This window comes from Hippocampus bargibanti, linkage group LG12 (assembly GCF_051943395.1).
Source record: "Hippocampus bargibanti isolate YZ-2025 linkage group LG12, ASM5194339v1, whole genome shotgun sequence".
Classification (NCBI taxonomy): domain Eukaryota; kingdom Metazoa; phylum Chordata; class Actinopteri; order Syngnathiformes; family Syngnathidae; genus Hippocampus; species Hippocampus bargibanti.
In genome coordinates, this window is record NC_142745.1 from 4340410 (window position 1) to 4365136 (window position 24727).

Here is a 24727-nt window from a genome sequence, read left to right on the forward strand (position 1 = left end):
TGGGCAACGTGTGAGACACGAGGGTCAAGCCGCGATATGCTTAACAGGCAATTTACAAAGGTCAGGTGAGCAGGATCAAACGGGTGGGAAGATCACACCTTACACTTCTAAATGAGAAACAATCATCCCTGCAAAGGTCACCCAGACACAACCACGGATTAGAATAATAGAGTGGGCCCAGTGCCTATCTGCAATGTCCTTTTCGCCACAGCGGCATGATGGGAGCAAAGTGAGTCCCACCTCTACCTTTTCTGGCTTTATTCAGGTTCTCCACCTCCGGAATAATTTTGAATTACTTTCTGTGCTTTTTCTTTTGAAATCATAAAAGATGGACAAAGAACAAAAAAGTACAGATGATAGCTAATGAAACATTTTCATCGATACGGGGAACTAGTAAGTAGTTGACCACAGATCACACAAATTTTTAAATTAATGCAATATATATATATATATATAGTGATACCTTGGCTTATGAACTTAATTGGTTCAGACAGTGTGTAAGGCGAAAAGTGTGTATCCCAAAAATTAATGTCCCATAGGAAACCATTAAAATGAGAATAATCCGTTCCCAGGTCCCCATAAAACATAATTTTCTACTTTCTAATTTTCTAAGCCTTAGAACTACACAAAATATACCTTATTTTATGTATAAAATGTATAAAAAAATGTGCTATGGTATTATAATTAAAGAAATGAACTGTACTGTATAATAAAGTCATTATTTTATATATATATATATAATAGAATATATATATATATATTTTATATATATATATATATATATATTATAATATATATATATACTGTATATATAATATATCGTTATATATATATACACACATACATATATTGTAAATGGCAGACAGAGCGCAATGTAAAATTCAGGACACTTGCAGCCCTATTGTAATGTACGTATTTCATATGTAGAGTTTACGACATATAAAACATTTGAAAAATGAAATAACACAGAAATATAGAGTGTGTATCGAAGCCCTGGTAGCAATGTAGGTGTTGCTGGATGATGACTGAATTCCGGCGGAGGCTTGGTGACATGACAAAGTGTCAACAGGGGGCAGTAGTGGGTCACAAGAAGCTCTTGGTCCACTCCTGTGCATCTCTCTCGGGCTGTACAGTCCAGGATAGCTCCCTGGCGTGATTAATTAGTCTTTTTCAATTAATGCTCTAACAAGTGCTGTTGGTGGAGGAGTCTGAAAACACACACGCACACTAAACTGAGAATGACAGTCGTGTTCTCATGGCATATGTGGACAAAAGTGCACTTGGGGATCAAAGCTGGCATTACAGTAAACCCCCCCCAAAAAAAAAAATATATATAGAGAGAGTGATTAGGAACTACTTGGATATCGTGACGAGGCCTCTGTGACAAACTCCCACACGGTTTTCAAACTGGGTTTCCATGGTAATGAGCTCAACTGTTGCAGGAGCACTGCACGCACACACATATGCAACTCGTACACACACACATACGTCATGCACCAGGGGAGCTGTCAAGTATAAATTAGTGCAGCTGATGCGTCACATGAAGGCCCCAAAGGTCATTAATTGGTCAGCGAATGGAGGTTGGCGTGTCATTTATATGAAGTTAATTTGCATAAGTTGCTCCTCAAAAGCATCTTAGACAAGTCTTCTTCTTCTTCCATGGGCTTGCAAGGTTTTAACGTGAGTCGTTGCATCCATGACAAAGATCGTCATTTACTATATTTGTAGTGGTTAAAAAAAAAGAAGGCAGAAACATATATTCATAATTATCTTTTATTTCGAATAACCACGTTTTTTTCTCTAAATTACGGCACATTTCTTTCTCAAGTCGCAGTTTGAACAGACCAAAATGAACATCAATGGAGATCTGATGAGTCTTAAAAGTCGCCATTTTTGCTGAACCAGAACCAGATTGAAGGTCAAGAAATAAAATGGAAAATCTTTTTTCATGACATCCTTTTGTGTGTGTGTCGGCTTACTGTTCTTGGAGGACAAAAGAGAGTGTGTGTGTGTGTGTGTGTTCATGTGTGTGTGTGTGTAGTTTTAAGTACAATATATTTATAATAATGAAACATTTAAAATGCTGAATGTGACTTTTACTCATCAGAGCAAAGCATGACATCACATTTTACACTTTAAACGATAATAACAATCATGTCTGCTCACTGTATCCATTTGATGGTTAAATTGGAATACTATTTCCTCTCATGTACTTACAAAGCGAAACACGCACGCGCACACATACAGTTACTTACTCTCTTTCCCCCCCACTTTCCTTATTTCTTCAACTCTCTATCTCATTGGCTCATAACTACAGAGAGATGAGTTCAAGACACCATTAAACCATAAACAAAAAATATATATATATATATATATATATATATATATATATATATATATATATATATAACATTTAAAAAAATTGTAATCTTTTTAATTAAAAAGGATCTTAATAATCCACATCATATTATACGTCGCAGATTCATCGGTCAATTTAATAACAGTGAGGCTTTTGGATCTTAATATCGCTGCTACCAGGTTTCCTTCATAACCGAGAGCCCGTGTTAATTACAGCAGCGCCTAATGGTGGGGAATATTCCGGGCCTCTCCATGTTTTGATAAATGACTTTCCACTAAGATTTATTCCTAATTATCTCATTTGTCTTTCTCCATTACTTTTTATAGCTTAAATTTATGAAGTCATTAAGACGTTAGTGGGCCTGATAATGATTAGGAGAAGGAATTGTATGAAAGTGAATTATATGAAAATGATTATGGCTAAAGGAGTGTTTAAAATGAGGGCTGCGGAAGGCGAGGCTCTTACGTGCGCGAGCACGTGTGTGAGTGTGTGTGTCTCAAATATATATAATGAATATGAAAACGCTCCACATCCCTGTTGAAATGTCATTTTTTTGTGATACAAACCAATGAGACCAAGAAAATTAATACCCAAACTGTTTCCACTTGTAAATAAATAACATTGATTTAAAATAATTGACGAATGAGGAAGCAAAAATAACCAACAATAACCAATGCGGTAGCGCAAGTGTGTACACCTACTTACAACTGAGTATTTTGTTTTGTTCAGATTTCATCAATCATGAAAATAAACATTGGCTCATCACCATTTATATTGCCTTTGATTAATTACGAATACACTTCAGATGTTTTAGTAGGCTTTTTACCACAGCTTTGTTGTCACATCTTGCAGCACAAGCGACCGTCTTCTGAAATCTTCCACGGTATCGGAGCGATCACGTTTTTCAAAGGTATCAGTCAAGACACCACAAAAGATTTGAAAGGAGAAAATATGGCACACTTAGATGTTGATGAGGAAACTGGTCAGCAAGGCTTACGAGATGCCTACAGCATTGAACGTTGCAGTTATTTTTATCAAGTACCCGCTGTTTAGTAGGCCCGCATGTGTTAACAATCCCCACTGTCAATTTCATATGTCTGGGCTATGTAGGAGGGAACATCCAAGCCTGGCTACATTTTTGCACTCTCAAATTTCCTTAACGCACATGGAACAATGTGTCTGATAAAACCAAGGTCGGATACCAAAGATAAATTTGGTCTAACCACAACAGTGCTCATCGCTAAAAGAAAACGATTCCTATTCGGGGGTGCGTGGTGGTGGCAGTATCAAGCTTTGTGGCTGTTTTTGTTCAAGTGGAACTGAAGATTTTAGTCAACATGGAGGGAGTTAGTCAGTGTTGGCAGGAGATCTTCAGAAAGCAAAACAATGTCAGGAAAAGCCTATTAGAACATCTGAATCAGAGGCGCATCTCATGGCGGCAGGTGCGTGCTGACACCCATAAATTGGAATGTATTGGTAAATTTTAAACATGGCCCCATCCCAACCACATCATCGAGGTAATTTACGCCCACGGGAAAGGCGGCCATCGAGGATATTGGGAAAATACCTCAATTTTCCCAAATTGCTCCTAGCAGCCATATCTCCCATCGACGAATATTTGTGTATGTATCAAAGCTGCAATTCCTACACCCCTACCTCCCTCCATTGCCTCCTTTCTTTATATATTTTTTTCAACAAGTGACAATTCCTGAAACAAATTTTGTTAAGGCTGCATCCCTACGATGGAAATGAACAGCGCCAACTTTGCATTAAGCTAACGCTAACCTACGCCAAACTTTAACATGAATTTAACCCACACCCAACCGAACCTCTGACCATATTCCTGACCGAATGTGAACCTAACCTCTACTCACCCTGACCAGATAAGCCGAATGCCAAACTGAACCAACCCTAACCAGACCATAAGCTTATAATTATAATGTAAAACAAAACTAAACCAAACCCTGCTTGAACCTCACCAGTGTGAGTGATGTGCTTCATTCCTTTGGACGTTCACTCTGCTTCAAATCCACTCCCACAAGTTTTCCTTCCTCTACACTTTTAATTCCATCTGTCCTCTCAGATAATGAAACATATAAATACAGAGGCCCACCTTTGGGGTTTTGGAGTTATGATCATTTTACGATGCGAGAGCTCCTTTGTTTAATCCGCTCGATGAAGCCATTTACGCTGCGACACATTAGGGAATGATGAATAAAATGCGTACGAGTATTTGAAGTCTACTTTTTGTGTCAGCAGTCTCTTCTGCTGCCCTCTCCTCACCCCCGCCCCCTCATCCACACACACCACACCGACAAGCTATGTACTACAGATCATATGAGCCGGGTGCAAGGTCCCCCCATATAATGAATTAATTACTTGATTATTTAATCACCTCAATGAGACTTGTTGTATTAATTAGCCAAACAGCTGCGCCGGTTGGCAGGCAGGCCGCACACACGCGCACCGCAGAGATGAATCCAAACATGCGTTCAAACATCCATGGCCATTTGTGTCGCTCCCTCGGGGACGCAATGAAGAAGCTGAGCTGATAAATACGCTGTTGAGTGAAATCATCGATTCATCTCTGAAGACGTGATGCATATTTGAAAATTGGATTAGCCTTTATTGGTCTCGTAGTGGAGAAATTTACATTTAACAGCCGAAAAGTGATGAAAGGAAAGTATAAAAACAAAATACAGGAGCTACTGTAAAGGCAGCCACGCTCGTGGCGCCATCGTGAAGTAAAAAGAACAAAAAACTAAATAACAGATAATATAACAACACAAAGTCACAGATAGTCATTCAATCTTAAGCATTTTCTGCACCCTCTTTGGTGTATAAAGCAGTTGTAAATAAAAGAGGAGATGATCAAAGTATCCTTTTCACAAGTGGATCAGAGACGTCATGGTGAAATGTGTACGTCTGTTACAAGCTAAATGTTGAAAGCAAACACGAAACTAGAGCATCCATTGATGAAAAGCGATTGTCTCACATCTCCTATCCCACCTAAATCTGCTTCAATTCCATGCCTTCAATTCCAGTTTCACATACGCATCGGCCCTCTTCGCTGATGCGTATGCATATATTTTGGACAGCCACACTCAATTTTCTCATCGCGAGGCCCCATCAAGCCATGCATCCATCCAGCCGGGGACTGTCCAACAGCAAAAGGGGGATGTGAAAATACTGCCCATTACAGGCGCAAAAAAAAAAAAAAAATACAAATATAATAATAGTTTTGAATTTTGAATTCATGTACAGTGGCGAAGTCATCCCAATTTTTTTGCGCCCACATTTGGATGAAAATTTACTCAATCACTGTCATTCACAAATGTACATACAGTAAAGTCTCGTTATATCGATATTCAAGGGAGTCCGAAAAAATATCGATATAACCGGGACTATCGATATATCCGACCCTGTTTGCATGTAATTTCCTCCGTGTGTGCATAGAAATAGTATCGATATAACCGGGACTATCGATATATCCGATATCGATATAACGAGACTTTACTGTATTTGGGAATTGAAAATATGACGTAGAGCGCCATTCCCTCATTTGTTCAAGATTTGTTTTTTCTTGTTTGGGTGCCGATATAGCGCTGGCCATGGATTCTGGCAAGGTCTTTTTCTTTCCACAAGGGGGTAGCATTTCCCTTTTTTTCCATGTTAGCGCTTTGTTCCTGCTTCAGCTGTTGTTAAAGCCCTATATAATACAATATGTATGTATTGCATTGTATTTTGGACAGCCACCTTCATTTCATGCTCAGATAACTCCAGACCCATATGATCTAGGAATTAACCTGTTTTTTTTTCTCATGAAAGAAGAGAGCCTAAGGCAGGGGTGTCAGTCATTTTTTGCCGCGGGCCACATTGTAGTTATGGTTTCCTCTCGAGGGCCGTTATGAATTTGGGGAACCCGTTAGTTTAAATCCCTTCAAATATTACATATAGAGCACACAGCAAATTAATGAATAACTCGTTTTCAAATCTGAAGTCAAGAATAATGACTTTTATTGTGGTTGACATCCAAAAATATGAAATTTTGGCTCAGATTTTAGCAATCATCATGGAATTTAACAAGTTTGATTTGCTTTCGCGGGCCGAAAAAAATGATGTGGCGGACCGGATTTGGCCCGCGGGCCTTGATTTTGACACCTGTGACCTAAGGTTTCTTATGCTGCATTGAATGTTTATGTAGTCCTAAAATTCAATATTCTGTGGCTCCTGGAATTCGAGTGACAATGAATGAGTCTGGCAACGAATGAATTAAGATATAGTATATTTCGTAAGTGAATCAATAAAATTCACGTTTTATTTTTTTCCACCTCTGGGGGTGACTAATTTTCCAGGTGCCGTCAACTGCAAATGACATCACAGTTGGACGACCAATCGTGATTTAGCTGCAGAAAACAGGTAAATACATCGGATGTGTCTTTCGGAAGAGTCCCTGGTGACTAAAGCGAACCTAACACATGCATATTTTTGAAATGTGGGAGGGAGGTCGAGTCCTTAGAAAAAAAAAAAAAACGTTTTTGCCGGATGAAATCCCAGTGCCAATCTTGATTGCATCTTCTCATTTGTTCAATGCAACATCTTGAGTCGCGCGCACGCGACAGTGAATGTGTGTGTATTTGTATGCATGCGTTCTGCCAAGGTTAATTGAGACACAAAGCTCATCTCTGCCCTGATGAGGGTCAGAGCACAGAGGCAGATCTGCATTGCATTAATCTAACCCCAATTTATGCCGCCACACACTGTCAGTCGCCAACCCTGCCCCCGCAATCACATGCACACACATTCGCACATAGCCATTAATTTAGCCCAATTTGTGTTGCCTTAGCCTGCTCTGATGCATGGCACGTAACGCTCCCACACACACACACACACACACACACACCAATTCATAAGCGCCACGACTCACTCATAATCATGCGTGATTTGCCGTCATCTCCCCGAAATGTCAGCGCCGTGTCCTCTAACAGGTAAACTTTAAAATGAAATTAAGTGCAAAATAAAGCATTTGAATGTGTCTCAACACACACACACACACCATCCGAGATATGGCCTCTATTATTCATGCGTAAGTTTCTTGCCCAATGCTAGTCTGACAGAAGCAAAAAAAAAAAAAAGCTTTGGAGCACCACAAGAAAAAGGAGGCAAATTAAGCCGCCTCACTCCAACACTGAGGGACCATTAGAGTCGAAACGCCTGATCTCCCCAGCCGCCTTTCCTCTCCATCCTCTCACTCGTTTGTTCACTCCACCAGCTGGAAAGGTTAACCGTGAGAGTCTCTCAGAGACACTCCAGCAGACACGCAAGTGATCTTTCTTTTAATTGGCTTTACCCGTTTTCTCTCTCTCTCTCTCTCTTTCCCTCGCCGCGTCCTCTCGTCTCCCTAACGGGTCAGCACTGGCCGCTGCGGGGCCAAACGGATGGAACATACGCAGAGAAATACTCGCGCGGCACGACAAAGAAGCAGACAGGTTGAACCGAAGTCTTGATGCGCAAAGAGAAAGTGCACGCGCGCCTCTGAACACTTTTAAACGTATCCATCCCACCAGTCAATCTGCGGTTAGTAGAACATGAGGAGTGGAGCTGTGTAATTGAGCTATGAGCCAAACGGGCCTGCATAATGTCTTCACGCATGAAGGAGCTGACATTGCGCCTCTGCTCACGCTTAAGAACAATGACAGGTGAAGAGTCGTTATCATCCGCAGGGCTTCGCCACTGCGGATTTTTACCGATTTCGCAAAATATTCACATTTGGGGATGGGGGAGGTCAACATTGAGGTAGAATTTTGCCTGCCACGAATGACTTCAAAAATAGGGCAAGTTTTTATTGAACGAGACTGACGTTATCGTCATCATTTATGACTAAATTATTTGTATATAAATTCTTAACACGACTTATGGTGTTTTTTTGCTTTAGATTAATGGTGTTAATGGTTGCCACGGGCCACATTGTCGGTACGGTTTCCTCTCGGGGGGACGTTATGAATTTGGGGAAGCCATGAAAATGTTTAATCCCCTCCACAATTTACATATAGAGCGCACGACAAATTAGTGAATAACTAGTTTTCAAATTTGCAGTAAAAAATAATGACTTTTTGTGGTTTACATGGGACAATTTGAAATTTTAGTTCAGACTTTAGCAAGCATCATGGAACTTGACATGCTTGATGGGCCGAATAAATTGATGTAGCGGGCCAAATTTTGCACACGGGCCTTGACTTTGACACCTGTGCAGATTAATGGCCCAACAAAACTGAATATGACTCATACTAGGACGCAACATCATCATTTATGTTTTGCTGTCTTAATTTTTTTCAATTGCCTAACCTAGATGTATAATGTCTAAATATTACTTATATTTATTTTCATTCTGTTTATTTAACAGAGGGGAGTGTGTTTTGTTTTGTGTTTATGATTTTGCACCATTGTTTTGTTTGATTAAAAACCACCAAGATATACTTAGAACAACAATTAGACGCTAGATTAGCATCAAGCAATTTAGCCAGGGAGCTAGCTTGATAGCCTCTACATCGCACAATAGCTGACATGTTGCTGAGATTTTTTTTCTACTCGCATTACAATTTCATACTAAAGTTCTCACCTATTTATTTTGACACTGTACTGTCTTAAGTAGTCATCCACTTGAAAACAACATCACTATAACGTTTTCTGAGGCCTTCTAATGAAAGCCATTGCTTCAATTGGCAAACGGTGTCTCGAATCAAGTTTGTGAGCCAAGGTTTCACTGTACATGCTTAATGAAATCCTGGCTAATTATAAAATTCCAGCTGGAGGGTTTATTTATTTATTTATTTATCGAGCTAGCTTGCGGTCACCCTAATTATGGCGCCATAGCTGCTATTGTTTGAAGTTTGAGCAGAAGCTAAATGGATGGCGTTTCCAACAACATAGAAGACAAAGATATCCAACTTCTCATCACATCTGGAAAAAATATCGGATCCTGTTCTTTTCGACTCAATGTGGCAGCGAGCAAGTCCGAGTAGCGGCGAAAGAACCACGCTGTGAAATGAGCTCCACGCTACAGTGACTTGAGCGCGCTGGCCAAGAATCAAAAGGAGATGACCAGACGGCGTTACGCCAATTATTCCGCTTCACCACATACGGTGCGGCGGCCGCTCCGCAGCGATTAACTGCGGACCGCGGCGTGCGAAAGGACATCATCCACTTGTCTTCTGGGATGTCGACCTCAGCAATCGTTGCTGACACCCCTCCATCTGACGGAATGGTCCGAGGAGACATGGAGAGTGTGCTCGCACAGAGAAACCGCCTCATTCCCACCTGCACTGACACAGATAGGACAGAAAGACAGCTGTGGCCTGTGGATGAGCCACCATCAGCCTCGTAATGGAGCCAGGCCGTTCAATCATAAGGTTGAAAACTTACCGAGATACATTTCACACATGTTCCAGCCCCGAGGGGGGAAAAGAAGAAACGTCAGTTGAACTTAATAAAATAGCCAACGTAACCTCATATTTCAGTTTTGGCACGGGAATATTTCCTTTTGTGGACTATGACTATTTGGTTTATTTTATTTACTCTCTATCTATCTATCTATCTATCTATCTATCTATCTATCTATCTATCTATCTATCTATCTATCTATCTATCTATCTATCTATCTATCTATCTATCTATCTATCTATCTATCTACAGTAAAGTCTCGTTATATCGATATCGGATATATCGATAGTCCCGGTTATATCGATACTATTTCTATGCACGCACGGAGAAAATTACATGCAAACAGGGTCGGATATATCGATAGTCCCGGTTATATCGACATTTTTTCGGACTCCCTTGAATATCGATATAACGAGACTTTACTGTATCTATCTATCTATCTATCTATCTATCTATCTATCTATCTATCTATCTATCTATCTATCTATCTATCTATCTATCTATCTATCTATCTATCTATCTATCTATCTACCTACCTATCTATCTATCTATCTATCTATCTATCTATCTATCTATCTATCTATCTATCTATCTATCTATCTATCTATCTATCTATCTATCTATCTATCTATCTATCTATCTATCTATCTCTCTCTGTCGTCCATTGCTAGCTACAGTATATTTATCTATAGCTAGCTAGCTCTATAGCTAGCTAGCTCTATAGCTAGCTAGCTCTATCTATCTATAGCTATCTAGCTACGTAGCTAGCTATAGATAGATACTGTAGATAGGTAGCTAGATATCTTTAACTGTACCATAAACGCACAAAAATGATGCAAACTGATCATTTGTCGTCCAAAATTTAAATAGTTGTCTTTTTTCGTCAGCCAAAAGGCGAAAATTATACTTCAAAAAAATTATTGAGATGTGTACAGTGATAGAAAAAAAAGACAACCAAGAACATGAATTCAGAATTCATCATTCACTAGACTTTTATTACCCCTCTAGCAACTAACTCCCTACAAAAAAAGCATTCTAAATTGTGTCATTGTCTAAAATGTGTATTCATCCGTGATGTAACAATACACACCACATCTACATATGTTGCAATTCATGTAAACAAGACAATATAAGTTATCAATATTGAGGTCAGTACACTCTATCAGCTTGGCACTTGGCAATCATTTCAACTTTCCGTGTGTAAAACCAATTGGCTGTCCCTGATTAATTCTTTCCTCGATGCTTTCCATTGGATTTCAACCTCTCGTTCGTGCCGCATTCATATTCCAGTTGAGTTGAGCCAAATGAAGTGAGACCAGACACTTCCAGTGGTCTCGGGCCACTTTCAAAAAGAATGTTGGTGTGATAGCTTGATCTTGCGCGCTGCCGAGAAATTGCGCTCGAGTTCGTTTTGACTGAACCAAACCTTGACAGTAAATATTCCGCAAACCTTCCATCGCAAAGACATATTGTCCATTTAATTTCAATCAAGAGGATGTGAGTGGGACTTTAAAGGACAACCGACATCACTTTATTGTTTCCTAACTGACATCAGAAACACGTTTTATAGCATCTAAAATACCCAAAACACACAGTATGATATTTTTAGTCAAATGCAAAACACCAATAAAAATGACTTAGTGTCCAAAATCTGTAAAAAATTGAGCTGCGAATTGGGCATTTTCAGAAAGTCCCGCCCCCAGTTCGTGACGTCACACTAAGACGTCTTGCATTGCTCGAGAATCAAAACAATGGCTTCATATTCGAAGAATATGCTTTCTTGTTACACATCCAGTTATGAATATGATTCTGAAGAGGAAAGCATACATGTTTGCAATCGATTAAAGAATTTATTCCATGCCATTTTGACGCAACATTGAAGAAAGGAAAAAGCAAAATACATGTTTGCAATGCTACGTTTTACAATACAGCAAAATGCATTTGATTGCTACAATGTGCCTTTTTTTCAGGGGGCAACAGGTTGGAGAGAAACGATCACCAGAAAAGAGGCACAAAGAAGTCATTTGAAGCCATTTTACAAATTATGGACACATCTTGTCCGGAGACGTCGGTTGTCCTTTAATTGTCTATGATGTTTGCAGGATGAGATTTATTCATTAAAAAAAACTCATTGATGACGTATTGTAAATACGAAGTCTGTATGTGAATAGAAACATTTGTTACACTCACTGCGCTCCATGTTGTAACACGCATCAATAACATGAACATTCAGTTTGATTTCAGGTTTATTTGACCTCATATGTTGGACGTCTCATGCGGCGTTTCTGATGTGTTGCCATTTGAGCGTGTTTTCCTCTGAGGTCCGCACGCTAAAGCAGCTGGGCCACCACATACGGGTGAAAGGCCCCGATAGGAAATGGCTTTTGAGGTTGTCATGGTAATAGGAGAGCGTTAGGACCCAAATAGTGTCGGGGGATTTTAGCGTGACTCATGCTCCCTCGCTGGGTTGCAGGTCATGCGTTGAGGTCACTTAGACAATGTGCATTTCAAGTGTGACCGCCGCGCTCGCTGTGCGTTTCCTCTGAGGCGTGCGCTCACGCACACACTGATGATACACATAATGGTCACGCGCGCTCGGTCGGGCATGAGACAGGAAGTAAGTGTTTATGTGGACGGGGAGCCCCTTCCTGTGCCTTCCCAATAGGCCACTGACGGCCCAATCCTAGATTCTTGCTCTCTTTTTAGAGCTGCACTAAATACTGTGCCACTACTCTTTCTAAAAATTGTTTTTTTTTTTTAAATTCCCTTTCTCAAACAATATGTCACTGCCTTGCGCCACATTTGCTAGCAGCGGACAAACAATGGAGCTTTTTTTGGTGTCTACACCAAAATAGACACTTTTATTTTTATTTTTTTCTTGCATGTGCAGTTTTAATTCATGTTGTAATGTTCGACTGATGGTGTGCGTGTGTGTGAATGCATGGATGTGTGTGTGTGTGTGTGTGTGTGTGTGTGTGTGCGTTCGTGAAATGTGTAATAGTTTGTGTGCGTGTGAGCATGAGTTTGTGCATGCATGTGTGCGTGTGTGTGTTTGTGTTTATGCATGCATGTGTGTGTGTCAGTGTTAGTGTGTGTGTGTGTGTGTGTACACTCATGCATGCATGTAATAGTCTGTGTGTGTGTATGAATGTGTGTAATAGTCTGTGCGTATAATGTGTGTGTGTGTGTGTGTGCCAGTGTGTGCCACTGTGTGTAAATGCACGCATGTGTGTAGTCTGAGTCTGTGTGAGTGTGTGTGCGTGCATGCATGTGTGTAATAGTCTGTGTGTGAGAGTGTGTTTGCGTTGGTGTGCATGTGTGTGAGTGTGTGTGCATGCATGCATGTGTGTGTGTTAGTGTTGTGTATATTCGTGTGTGCGTGTGTCAGTAGTGTCAATGTGTGTGAATGCATGCGTGTGTGTGTGTGTGTGTGCGTGCGTGCGTGTGTGTGTGTGTGTGTGTGTGTTTGGACAAGGCCCTGGTCTGTGCTCTGTTTGCTCAAGGTGGCATGAGTCAGCTTGACTCAAAAACAGGAGCTCTTTTTTTGTAGGACCTACCAACAGTCTGTCAGACCCCAGACCCCACCCACTCCAACAAACACACACACACACACGCACGCACGCACGCACACACACACACACACACCAAAGCGTCTGGGAAGGTTAAAGAATCGAATGATCTACTGACTTGGCTAGAATTTGAGTAAAGTGCCGCTTCAAAAAGAGCCAGCCGAGTGCAAAAGATTTATTTATATGTATTTTTGTAAGCCATTTAATCCACTTCGAGGACGTTTATCAGCAAATCGTGACCCCGAAGCCTTTTTTCACCTTACAGATAACTTCTATCCACTTTTTATTTCCTACGATGTATAATGATAAAAAAAAAAACACCTGCCGGGAAATGACCAAACCGACCTTAGATCAGCATGTCAGATTTCTCCGCGTCGGATTATGTATGGATATTAAAATGACTTTTGTCCGTTTCCGAGCGAGATCTTTCATCGGTGATTCATCATCCAACAGATGCTGTCAGGGAATCGGCATCCAGCCCATTCGGTGAATCAATGTGTCACTGTCTTGTAAGGAAGACATATGGTTGTTGTTCAACCTTGCAAGGGAGTGGAGATTTCCAAAGAGAACATCACGTAGAGTAAAAGGGAGGAGTTTCTTCCAAGATAAAATACAGTGAGACCTCAACTTACAAACACCTTATCTTACAACCTTTTCGTCTTACAAACGTCAAATTTCTGAAAATTAAACCTTATAATAAGCACTATCTTCATAATACACATCCACCACGGCTGGCGGAGTGATTTTCGGCGGAAGCACACGACCGAACAGCACCAGAGGTTAAGTTACCAACAGCCCTTATGGAAGGTGACTCTCATTCCATAAGCCATCAACGACCATCAAAAAGGTCAATAAAACTTTATTTTACAGCACAGTTTATTTCTTTAATTACAGTCCTCATGTAGTGCGCCTCTCTTTCCAAACAGCAATTCCCTTTGACCTTCGACCTCCAATGCCATTCCATCAAGCCATAAATGACCATCACAAATGTAAATAAAGTGACTTTATGATACAATGCAGTGTATTTCTTTCATTACAATACAATAACGCATTTATTATACATAGAATAAGGTATGTTGTGTGTAGTTTTAAGGCTTATTTAGTTGAAAAGTATATTTTATGGAAACCCGGGAACGGATTATTCCCATTTTAATGGTTTGCTATGGGAATTTTTATCTTGAGATACACACTTTTCGCCTTACACTGTCTGGGAACCAATTAAGTTAGTAAATTGAGGTCTCACTGTACACCAGATTTGTCCTCCAGATCCAACAGAACCTATGAGCAGCTGTAGATACCGTTTTCATTCTTCATACACGCATCTGATGATGCTATTTGATCCTTCAGGCTTTTTTTTTCTTTTTTAAACTTGACACACTCACAAATGGTCATCATCTGACCTGCCCCGCCCACTCCCATGATCGTTGCTTGTGCGTCTGCGTGCACTTTTCATGAAAAGCCACCGACCGGCTTGCGGTCACCTCAGTAGCTCTGCAGCGACAGTAACTCGATCCAGTCAACACAAATTTTTGTCATGGATCCAAGCTTGTCTGCTCGCCGCTTTTTAGTTCCGCTTCAGCTTGTAAAAAAAAAAAAGCCTGTCGGGCATCATCGGGAAGGCAGAATGTCGTAAAAAAAAGTGGAGTGAACGCCGCCTTCAATGTGGAGAAAATGTCTAATTGGACTTAATGAGAAGGAAGCCAAACCCAAAGGATGATGTGAATATGAGACTTTGTTTCGCATACAAATTTCATGTGTCATACAAAAGTCACGATAAACTGTAGTTTGTAACCACAATCTCCTGTTTCCTCTGGCTGGCGTGAAGCCATGCAGAAGGAAGAAGCGTTTCTTTGTAAAGACTGACTCACGGTCTGGCACGCCTTCCTCTGACTGAACAGCGCAGCATGCAATTAAACATTTGCAAACACTTTTTAGGTCAAATGAACACAATTACCGACACCACATAGAGAGGTGACCCCCGATTTGAACATTTTTCAGGTCAAATACCAAATTGGGAGGTGAGAAGGGGTTGAAATATACAATCACATTGGCGCCGGATCTCCTCACAAGTGTCGCAGTCGTGTAAATGTGTAAGTAAAGACGCATTTTCTTTATAAATGCCCTAATTCGTTCCAAGCCCTGCCAGAATTCAGACATAAATGTTTCCTAAAGTGCTAAAATGCATCAAAAATATATAACATGCATGTTATAATTAGATTAATTCACAATAATTGAAAGGCGTGCATAATGTAAGAAAACTAAGAATAAGAATTTCAAAAAAACGGTCATTTAATTTTTAACTGCGGCCACCTTTTTACCCTATTTTTTTGTGTTCTCTGTGGGAAGTGTTTTTTTTAATCTGGCATTTTGTAAAGAACTGATCCAATGCTGGTTGTTTTTGTCTGATTTTAACACTTCTAAAATATTCAAGACAAAAAATACAGAATAGTGGGTGATTCCCAACTGGTAAAACACTTTTTCTGGGTGATACACATTCAGCCAATGGGATACCAAGATGATGCTAGATAATAGCCAATGGAAGAAAAGCTTTAAGTATGTTGCGTTCAAGAAACTCGGAACTACAAGGAGCAGCCTACACCGCATTTCAGTGGTACACCGTGGATTTCATCGCTAGGCCTTCAGTAGTGCTACGTCTGAATCAATCCAGACTGAAAAAAGTGTGGTGTGATTTACTACACATCCACTAGAGGGCACCATTAGCCAGGGAATAACTGTCCGATCTTTCTTAATGATGTCTTGAAAATGGCTTTATCAGTAAATCTGCAACCAAATCCATTTCCTGTCCTCCTTCAGCCATTGTGGGTTGACAAAACTGCTATTAAATCAACACAACAATATATTTGCTGATGCAGCTTGCTAGCGATACAGTGTGCTAGCTCTGGCCAGTATGCTCTTATCACTAGCGGCTCATAAGAGCGATTTTTGCTAGTCACTAGCTAATCATAGTTTGCAAAAACTCTGACATTGACCAGTGCCTTCAAGAAGGTGTTGGTACCCCTTTTTGGGTTGCCAACTATAAATCTAATTGATTAGAACATTGGTTCTTAAACCGGGTTCGATCGAACCCTCGGGGTTCGGTGAGTCTGTCTCAGGGGTCCCTCTGTCTAGTCTGCAGTTAGTGGGCACAGTCATTGAAAGAAGGATTTGGTGAATCAGCATATGAAACTGGTGTGGTTCAGTTCATCCAACAAGATTAAGAACGACTGGGTTAGAGCAACAGATTGAGTTGTTTTATGCTAGCGGGCCCATAAAACTGATTGTGAAGATGTGTAACAAATGATGGCTGAAATGTGATTGGTTAATACTTAAAAAAAAAAAACACACATATGGAAGTATCATAACTCGGGAAAAGTAATGAAAGGAAGCTGAAAGACAATTAAATAAGAATTCACGGACGAAATAGAATTAACATGAGTCCGTGATTCTGATATTTTTAGGCCAGCAGAGAAGGCTTTGCAGGTCTTGACGATCCGCCACGGCCGCATTTTCACCTTCAGTAAGTTGATTTTATTTATTTTTTTCGGAACAAGATGTAATATTTACCTGTTGAGATATTGCCCAACTTCAATTTTTTGTAAGTAGAGGCCCTGTTGTATTTTGATTCATTCGTATCTCAAGACGCCGTTGCCTCTATCAGTCGTCAAACATATGGTTTCCATGTGCGTACAACCCAGTCACCACATGCTTTACCACACGGCGTATGCATGTGTGTACTCATTAGCATCAAAAGTCACTTCCAGTCAGCTTCAGGAAATGTCAGCAAGGCAAAGATAGACGGGAAGAATGAATAAAAGCAGATTGCCAAATAGGTAGAAAAAAACACCTCGACGAAGCTGTAACGACACATCCAAGGTTACATTGTTTTCTCCACGCACCAAAATGTGACATGTGACCACTATCAGGGACATTCCATGGCCGCCATGACCTGATTTTAATAATAAATCAACTATTTCTTCTCAGTTTCTTTTTTCGACTCCATGCAACGAAGGAGTAAGGGAAGAGGTGTGTTTTGCTGTAAGCCAAGGGCGAGTGACTTGTCATGAGAGGAGTATTAATTTATGATTTCCATCCCAGCGTCTGACCTCATCACCTTCATTAGAATGCAGCTTTTGTAATTTTATGCTTAATATTCAATAGCCACTTGTCCCCTGTGCCCGCTTTGGGCATGTGGAATTTCTGCAAAGGGATGTGTATCATTTTTTTTTATTTGTGGAGGTTGTGTGTGTGTGTGTGTGTGTGTGTGTGTGTGTGTGTGTGTGTGTGTGTGTGTGTGTGTGTGTGTGTGTGTGTGTGTGTGTGTGTGCGTGTGCACGTGCGTCCATGTGTGTGTATGTACACGGAAAAGGAAATGAGGGCTGACTGCAGCATGGCTTCCTGCAAAACATTTGCAGATGTCCACTGCATCTCTAATACTATCGTGGCTCTTGAATTAACTTAATTTCTCATCATAGATGTATCTATATACTCTTTTACACCCACACGCACATACACACAAAACTGATACAATTGTTGACTCGTGACTAAATGCAACAGTTAAAGGACAACCAACATCACTTTTTTGTTTCTTAACTGACATCAGAAAAACGTTTTATAGCACCTACAATACCCAAAATACGCAGTATGATATTTTTAGTCAAATGCAAAACAGCAATAAAAATGACTTAAAGTGTCCAAAATCTGCAAAAAAAATGAACCCGGAAGTGGCCAGTTTCAGAAGGTCCCGCCCCCTGGTTCATGATTCGTGGCGTCACCTCAAGACGTCTTGCCTTGCTGGAGAATCAAAACAATGGCTTCAGATTCGAAGAATATGCTTTCTTGTTACACATCCAGTTATGAATATGATTCAAATAGTTCTGAAGAAGAAAGTATACATGTTTACAATCGATTAAATAATGTATTCCGTGTCATTCTGAGGCATCAGGGGTGGGAAATGTCGCACCCAATAAAGGCAGAACATGGCGACAAAGCCGTGTAAGGAATTAATCAGGCCATTTCCACAGGCTGATTAATTCCTTCCATGGAGCTTTGTCACCCTCTTCTGCCTCTTTTTGCTCCTACACGAAGTTTTCAGACCAAACTACAGCAAAATGCATTGAGGTGATGGAAGGACTGCTACAATGTGTCCTTTTTTCGGTTAGGGGCGTTCCTTCGGTGACGTAGGGTGAGGACTTGTCACCAACTCAAAAACAAAACTTCCGGAATATTCAGCACGAGTCTTAAAACGTAAAATATAGCTGTATGCGGTGGAATCTTTGTAAAATACGCTCAGTAGAAGTCATTTGAAGACATTTTACAAATTTTGGACGCAGCTTGTCCGGAGACGTCAGGTGTCCTTTAAATAAAGAATTGGGTCCAAAAAAAGTAAATAACATTTTACCCCCCCCCCCCCCCCCCTCACCCATTAATATCTTAGAGTGAGCACACATTTTTCCTCAATTACTTTGGCAAGCTGTTAAAAAACAACACATTAAAGGATTTGGTTCCGCATGAAGCCAGTTGCGACTCCATTTCTCATATTTCTGACATTTTTCTCCTCTTTCTGTCAGCCGCAGAGAAAAGTAATCTGCCGGGGTTACGGGAAAACCTCCAGATGCTAAATGATGTTATTTGAAAACATATGATTGGGGAAATTATTTAAAAGACAATTAGAAAGCAATGGAAAGGATGAGCTTCGAGTACCATTTGCTCTTTGAATGTGAGATATGGGATGGACCGTTTTCTATCATCTTGCAGCGACGAATGCAGACATTAAAAACCTTAAAATGACTATAAATTTAAAATCTTAGGTTAAAATCTTAGCGAAAGAACATAGATGGTTTGAAAGGGGAGTAAAAGAAGCTATTTTCATAAAACAGCTAAATCCTTCACTAAACCGGTGGAGTGAGATTCAATTTGGATCATTCGTACAAGTCTGTTTAGGCACATAGGATTAGTTATGCTGATGAGGTGATACCAGAGCAAATAGGGCAATCAGGCCAGTCGCTAGTCAGGACAATAGAAGCAAATAGTGGAGCCGCAGGGAGTAATCTCTGCTCCCCTCAACCTGAGAGCAGGTACCTGTCATAGCAGAGTCCGGCACCGCCACGTCTGGACAGTAGGGATATATATATATATAAGGCCGATACTACCAGTAAGACTTTAGTTCGCTGAAGAAGCATCTCGGATAAGAAGCGAGACGTCCGACACCTTCAAAGAAGTACAGATCACGGCTGAAGAAAGCTTTTCATCATCAATATTTAATTAAATTAAAAATCATCTCTTTCACTGTCTATTTTGGTGCTGGGAAAATATAAAAAAACAATTAAAAAAACAAACAAACAAAATAATAATGATGACTTACAATATATTTGATTTAAAAGCGCCGTTCAAAACTCTCAAGGACAAAAAAGCACATTTTCTGAACATCACATCGTTTATTCAGTACGAAAAGAAAAAAAAAAGTAGAATGTGACTTCCGACACAGCAATGGAAACGAACATAAAAGTATGATGTTGTAAACAAATTGACATGATTGTGGACAACAGTCAAGTAACATTTCATCTGGACTGTGATAGACTTTCAACTACCGAGAAAAGGGGTTGAGTTGATATACCAAACACAAGAATATAAACCAAAAATAAACCAAAGAATACATGCTATGGTACAATAAAGTATTTTTCCAGCATTAAAAAGCCCTAATATGTTTATCCATATGACTTTTTTTCGGGGTTATTGTCAACTTCCAGACCGAGTTCTCTATTTCCAGGACCAACCAACTCATCCAGATTACAGTGATACCTCTGTTTACAAATTTAATTGGTTCCCAGAAAGTGTGTGTAAGGCGAAAAGTTCGTCTTTCAAACATTTATTTCCCATAAGAAACCATTAAAATGAGAGTAATCCGTTCCCAGGTCCCCATAAAACATAATTTTCTACTAAATAAGCCTTAAAACTACACAAAATATACCTTATTTTATGTATAATAAATGTGCTATTGTATTGTAATTAAAGAAATAAACTGTACTGTCTAATAAAGTCATTTTATTTACCATCCAAGTGAAGTTGCTATGCTTTCTTGGCAATAATACCCTCACTCACAATCTCCCCTGCTAGCTGCTTTTCGTTAGTCCAAGTCAACAGAAGTTTTTCAACCTCTTCTACTGCCTGAGACCGTTGCTTACACAACACAGAAAAACCCTTAGCAACACGTAGCAATGGTCGATTTAGCGTACTGGTACAGGGACGCTAAGTCACACAAACACACACCTCGTTCGTGTTTTTCGATGATTTCCTTCTGCTCGACCATATTTTTATTTTGTGTAACGCTAGCCTGTGGTGGGGTCTTTTCCGGTCCCATTATCGCAAAAGTACTCCACTTGATAGCAAACCACGTCTGCACTCAAAGGGGTAGGGGGGGTGGAAAACTAGTCCGGCAGCCACCGTAGCAGTGTTCGACCGTGTGGTTTTGTGTTCATCTGCCGAAAACTAGTCCGCCAGTCATCGTGGCTCTGTGTGGTTTGGTTTGTCCGCCAAAAACTAGTTTGTATGCCAAGATTGTATTCTCGCAAATTTAATGTTTGTAAGACGAAAAGTTCGTGAGATAAAGCGTTCGTAAGCTGAGGTATCACGTTGAACTTTTTCATAAACTAGCTTCCAAGTAGCATGCAAAATCTGGCTAAGGTGTCGCCATGGCGACCCCAAATCGGAATCTGGCGTTGCATCCAAAGGAAACTTTTATGTTAAACTGTATTTGATAACACGGACAAGTTTGTGTACTGACGCCGAGGATGAGATGAAATTAATTAATGTCATAGCTGGAACGTTGCCGCGTAGACATTACCGTTGTTAAAGAAAGCTAAAAACATGATATGTTACACTCTTGTCATCAGTGGAAACACTGAGACTGTTTGGGTGCACTAGCTAATTTTTCCTTTGGTTCTTTATATTGTTTTTTATTATTTTTTTGCTTTGCCCATAAAATGTTACGTTATTCTTGTGAGATGCTCGATCTGGCGAGAAAGAGAAAGTGTTCCCAGTTAAAGTGCTTTTTACTAGTTTGTATCTTACCCCAAACATGACATAACTCTGTGTGTCTGTAATCTTCCAAAATCCAGTCGTCCCTTCATAAACCTTTGCGGAATATCGCTTTTGTTTTCCAGGGCTTTCCAGGATTTTTTTTTTCAAACACTTTGGAAAATTTGAAACACTCTTTGTCATCAAATCTTCTCCAGTTGCGCTTGTTCATGTCTAGAAACTTGCATTAATGCGTTGCAGTGATTAAGCTTGATTTTCACCCCCCCCCCCCCCCCCCTTTAAAGGACAACCGACGTCTCCGGACAAGTTGTGTCCGTAATTTGTAAAATGGCTTCAAATGACTTCTACTGAGCGTATTTTACAAAGAGTCTACCGCATATAGCTATATTTTACCTTTTAAGACTCGTGCTGAATATTCCGGAAGTCTTGTTCTTGAGTTGGTGACGAGTCCTCACCCTACGTCACTGAAGGAACGCCCCTAACCGAAAAAAGGACACATTGTAGCAGTCCGTCCATCACGTCAATGAATTTTGCTGTACTTGTTTGGTCTGAAAACTTCATGTAGCACCAAAAAGAAGCAGAAGAGGACGACAAAGCTCCGTGTAAGGAATTAATCAGCCTGTCGAAACCGGCTGATTAATTCCTTACACGGAGCTTTGTTGCCATTTTCTGCCTCTTTTTGGTGCTACATTTCCCGCCCCCAGATACCTCAAAATGGCACGGAATAAATTCTTGAATTGATTGCAAACATGTATTCTTTCCTCTTCAGAACTATTTGAATCATATTCATAACTGGATGAGTAACAAGAAAGCATATTCTCCGAATCTGAAGCCATTGTTTTGATTCTACAGCAAGGCAAGACATCGTGAGGTGACGCCACGAACAAGGGGGCGGGACCTTCTGAAACTGGCCACTTCCGGTTTCAAATTGAAGTACTTTTTAGACACTTTAAGTCATTTTTATTGGTGTTTTGCATTTGACTAAAAATATCATACTGCGTGTTTTGGGTATTTTAGATGCTTTAAACGTTTTTCTGATGTTAGTTAGGAAACAAAAAAGTGATGTCGGTTGTCCTTTAAGTTGGGTTTCGCTTCTCCATAATCATGTCAAACAAACACATCTATGTACATCCATTTGTAAATCAAGAAACTGCGTTCCGAGTCTAAAAAAAAAGAAGCAAAATTGCACAAAATGTAGGAGTGTTTGAATGGGAGATATGTATCACGCCAGTTATGAAGCACAGAGAGAATGTTTTGTGGGCGGTATGAGAATTGGGGCCTGTTATTAAAAGTGTAGCATTCATTCATACCTGAGGCGCTCGCTCGGGGTCCAACTTAGCATAATGCCAGATGAGATTTTCACCGGTGGAATTCAATTAGATATTCGGGGCTACCTGCTTTGCAGCTATCTTGGCCAAACCTGATAACGGAAGAAAATGTGATTTTCACATTAGAGGAGAAATGCAAATATCTTAACTAAAATCTAGTCCTTAACCCCCCCCCCCCCCCCCAAAAAAAAAAGGGGGATTAATAGAGATTTGGAATCTTCTCGGAAATGGAGGCTGCGAGCTAAGCAGAAGACGAGCGTTTGTTCACATGACAAGAGATGAAACGTTCGAGAGAGACGCTCGCTTTCTGTCGCCGACCTTTGAAGAAGCGATTTTTTTTCCACCGTTTGAACGGTCAAACGGATGTAAACGTAAACAGGATGTGAACTGGGAAATGAGAAGAAAATGTTTGATTGAGGGCTCTCGCTTGGACGTGTGAAGCACGGAGGCCATTAAAAATGCCATCAAGCGTCGCCCGTCGTTTGATGTCCATCACGGACGGACGCTCCTGATTTGATACGCTCCATCTGCAAGCTGATGAATGACTCTCTCATGATTCTTTGGCTGATTACGGCCTGTTAAATGAGACACTTTGCGAACAAAGGGAATGTGTCTCCAATATTGCCACCAGCCACCATTATTCTCTGTTTTTGTACATTTCAACGGCGACAAAGACATCAATGGATCCCGACGTCAGCCTCTCGGGCAGCGTGTCACAAAAGGGCACAGCGCGCAAGCAATCAAACTGGAAGCGGTTAACCTTGTCAAGGACGGACTCCCGACAGTTCTACAGAGAGCGCCCGGCTTCCAATTTTTCCATTAAATTTGTCGCTCTTATCAACAGAAACGCTAAAATCCGGTTAAATGGATCCATTTTCTCATTTGTGCTTTAGAGGTCATTTTTCACGCTCGGAGAACTTCCAGTCACTTTCACGAGACACGAGGGGGCCTCCGGTTGGAACTATCCGGTCCACATATGCTAGTCTGGCAGGAATAACAGATCAGAGGGGGCGGCCATTCTCCGGTTCGATCCGTAAATGATGGAACGAGTCACCATTGAGCGCTCTCGGGGTCTTTTACGAGAGACGTTTTTGGTATTATGGAGCCAATCGGACCAAGCTATGACAACAGAAGACCGAACGTAGCACTTTGCACCTTCCAAGTTACTCCCGGGATCCTTGTGGGACCATCGCTTTAAAAAGACAAGAGTGTGTCACAGCCCTTCCCTGGGCGTCGTGACCTCAAGACGAGAAACAAAGGCTGCAGCATTCCATGCAGATCTCCAGACAGTCGGCGGACTCGCAGCAGGCGTCGATGATGCCGCAGTCCATGTCGCACGGCAGTTCACAGTCGCCGCACTCCTCCGACGCGCAGCAGCAGCAGAAACACGAGTCGTCGCCGGCGCACGAGCCGCAGGTGGCGCAGTCCAGCACGATGTTGCACAGCGTTAGGAATTCACAAAAGAGGCAGGCCAGGATGCAGTGGACGCAGCAGTCTGGGGGATAAACACAAGGTCACTCAAAACACAAAAATGGGAATTTTGTGCATCGGTCAAGACACTAATTGACAACAGGGACATCATTCACGACCCTAGCCCCCCTACACCCCCGCGCTATGCAGCTATTTGTGACAGACAGAAGTCCGGAACGGTGAGCACAGACCGCGGCTTGGAATTGAAGTGGATTTACGTGCTACAGAAGATGTGAGACAGTCTCTTTTTGTCAAAGGATGCTACAGGTTCGTGTTTGCGTTCAACATTTAACTTTTAGTAGACGTGCCCATTTCACCGTGATGTCCCTGATCCACTGGTGAAAAGGATGCTTTGATCCTTTCCGCTTTCATCTAGAACTGCTCGATACAAAGAGGGTACAGAAAGTGTTTACGATTGAATGACTGTCTGTGTCTTTTGTGTTTGTGTCACGTTGTCATTTAGTTGTTTTGACTTCAAGATGGCGCCGCAAGAGTATTTTGTTTTTCTACTTCTTCCTTTCCTTTCA

At 40.9% G+C, this 24727-nt stretch overlaps 1 protein-coding gene across 2 annotated transcripts in view; it reads right to left on the bottom strand.

The window, feature by feature from the left end:
- Window positions 1-18814: 18814 nt before the first annotated feature.
- mdfi (MyoD family inhibitor) overlaps window positions 18815-24727 on the bottom strand; it is a 30731-nt gene continuing 24818 nt past the window's right edge. The window contains exons 5-6 of one of the 2 annotated variants that reach the window (XR_016116696.1): window positions 22713-24225; window positions 18817-21880 (exon numbers count right to left, since the gene is read on the bottom strand). Coding sequence is in view for 1 of the 2 variants with exons in the window: in XM_089010911.1 (XP_088867037.1) it covers window positions 23972-24225 (254 nt within the window). In the remaining variant the exon portion in view is untranslated. Of the gene's footprint in view, window positions 24226-24727 lie in introns of both variants that reach the window. The other variant, XM_089010911.1, reaches the window with a different exon arrangement.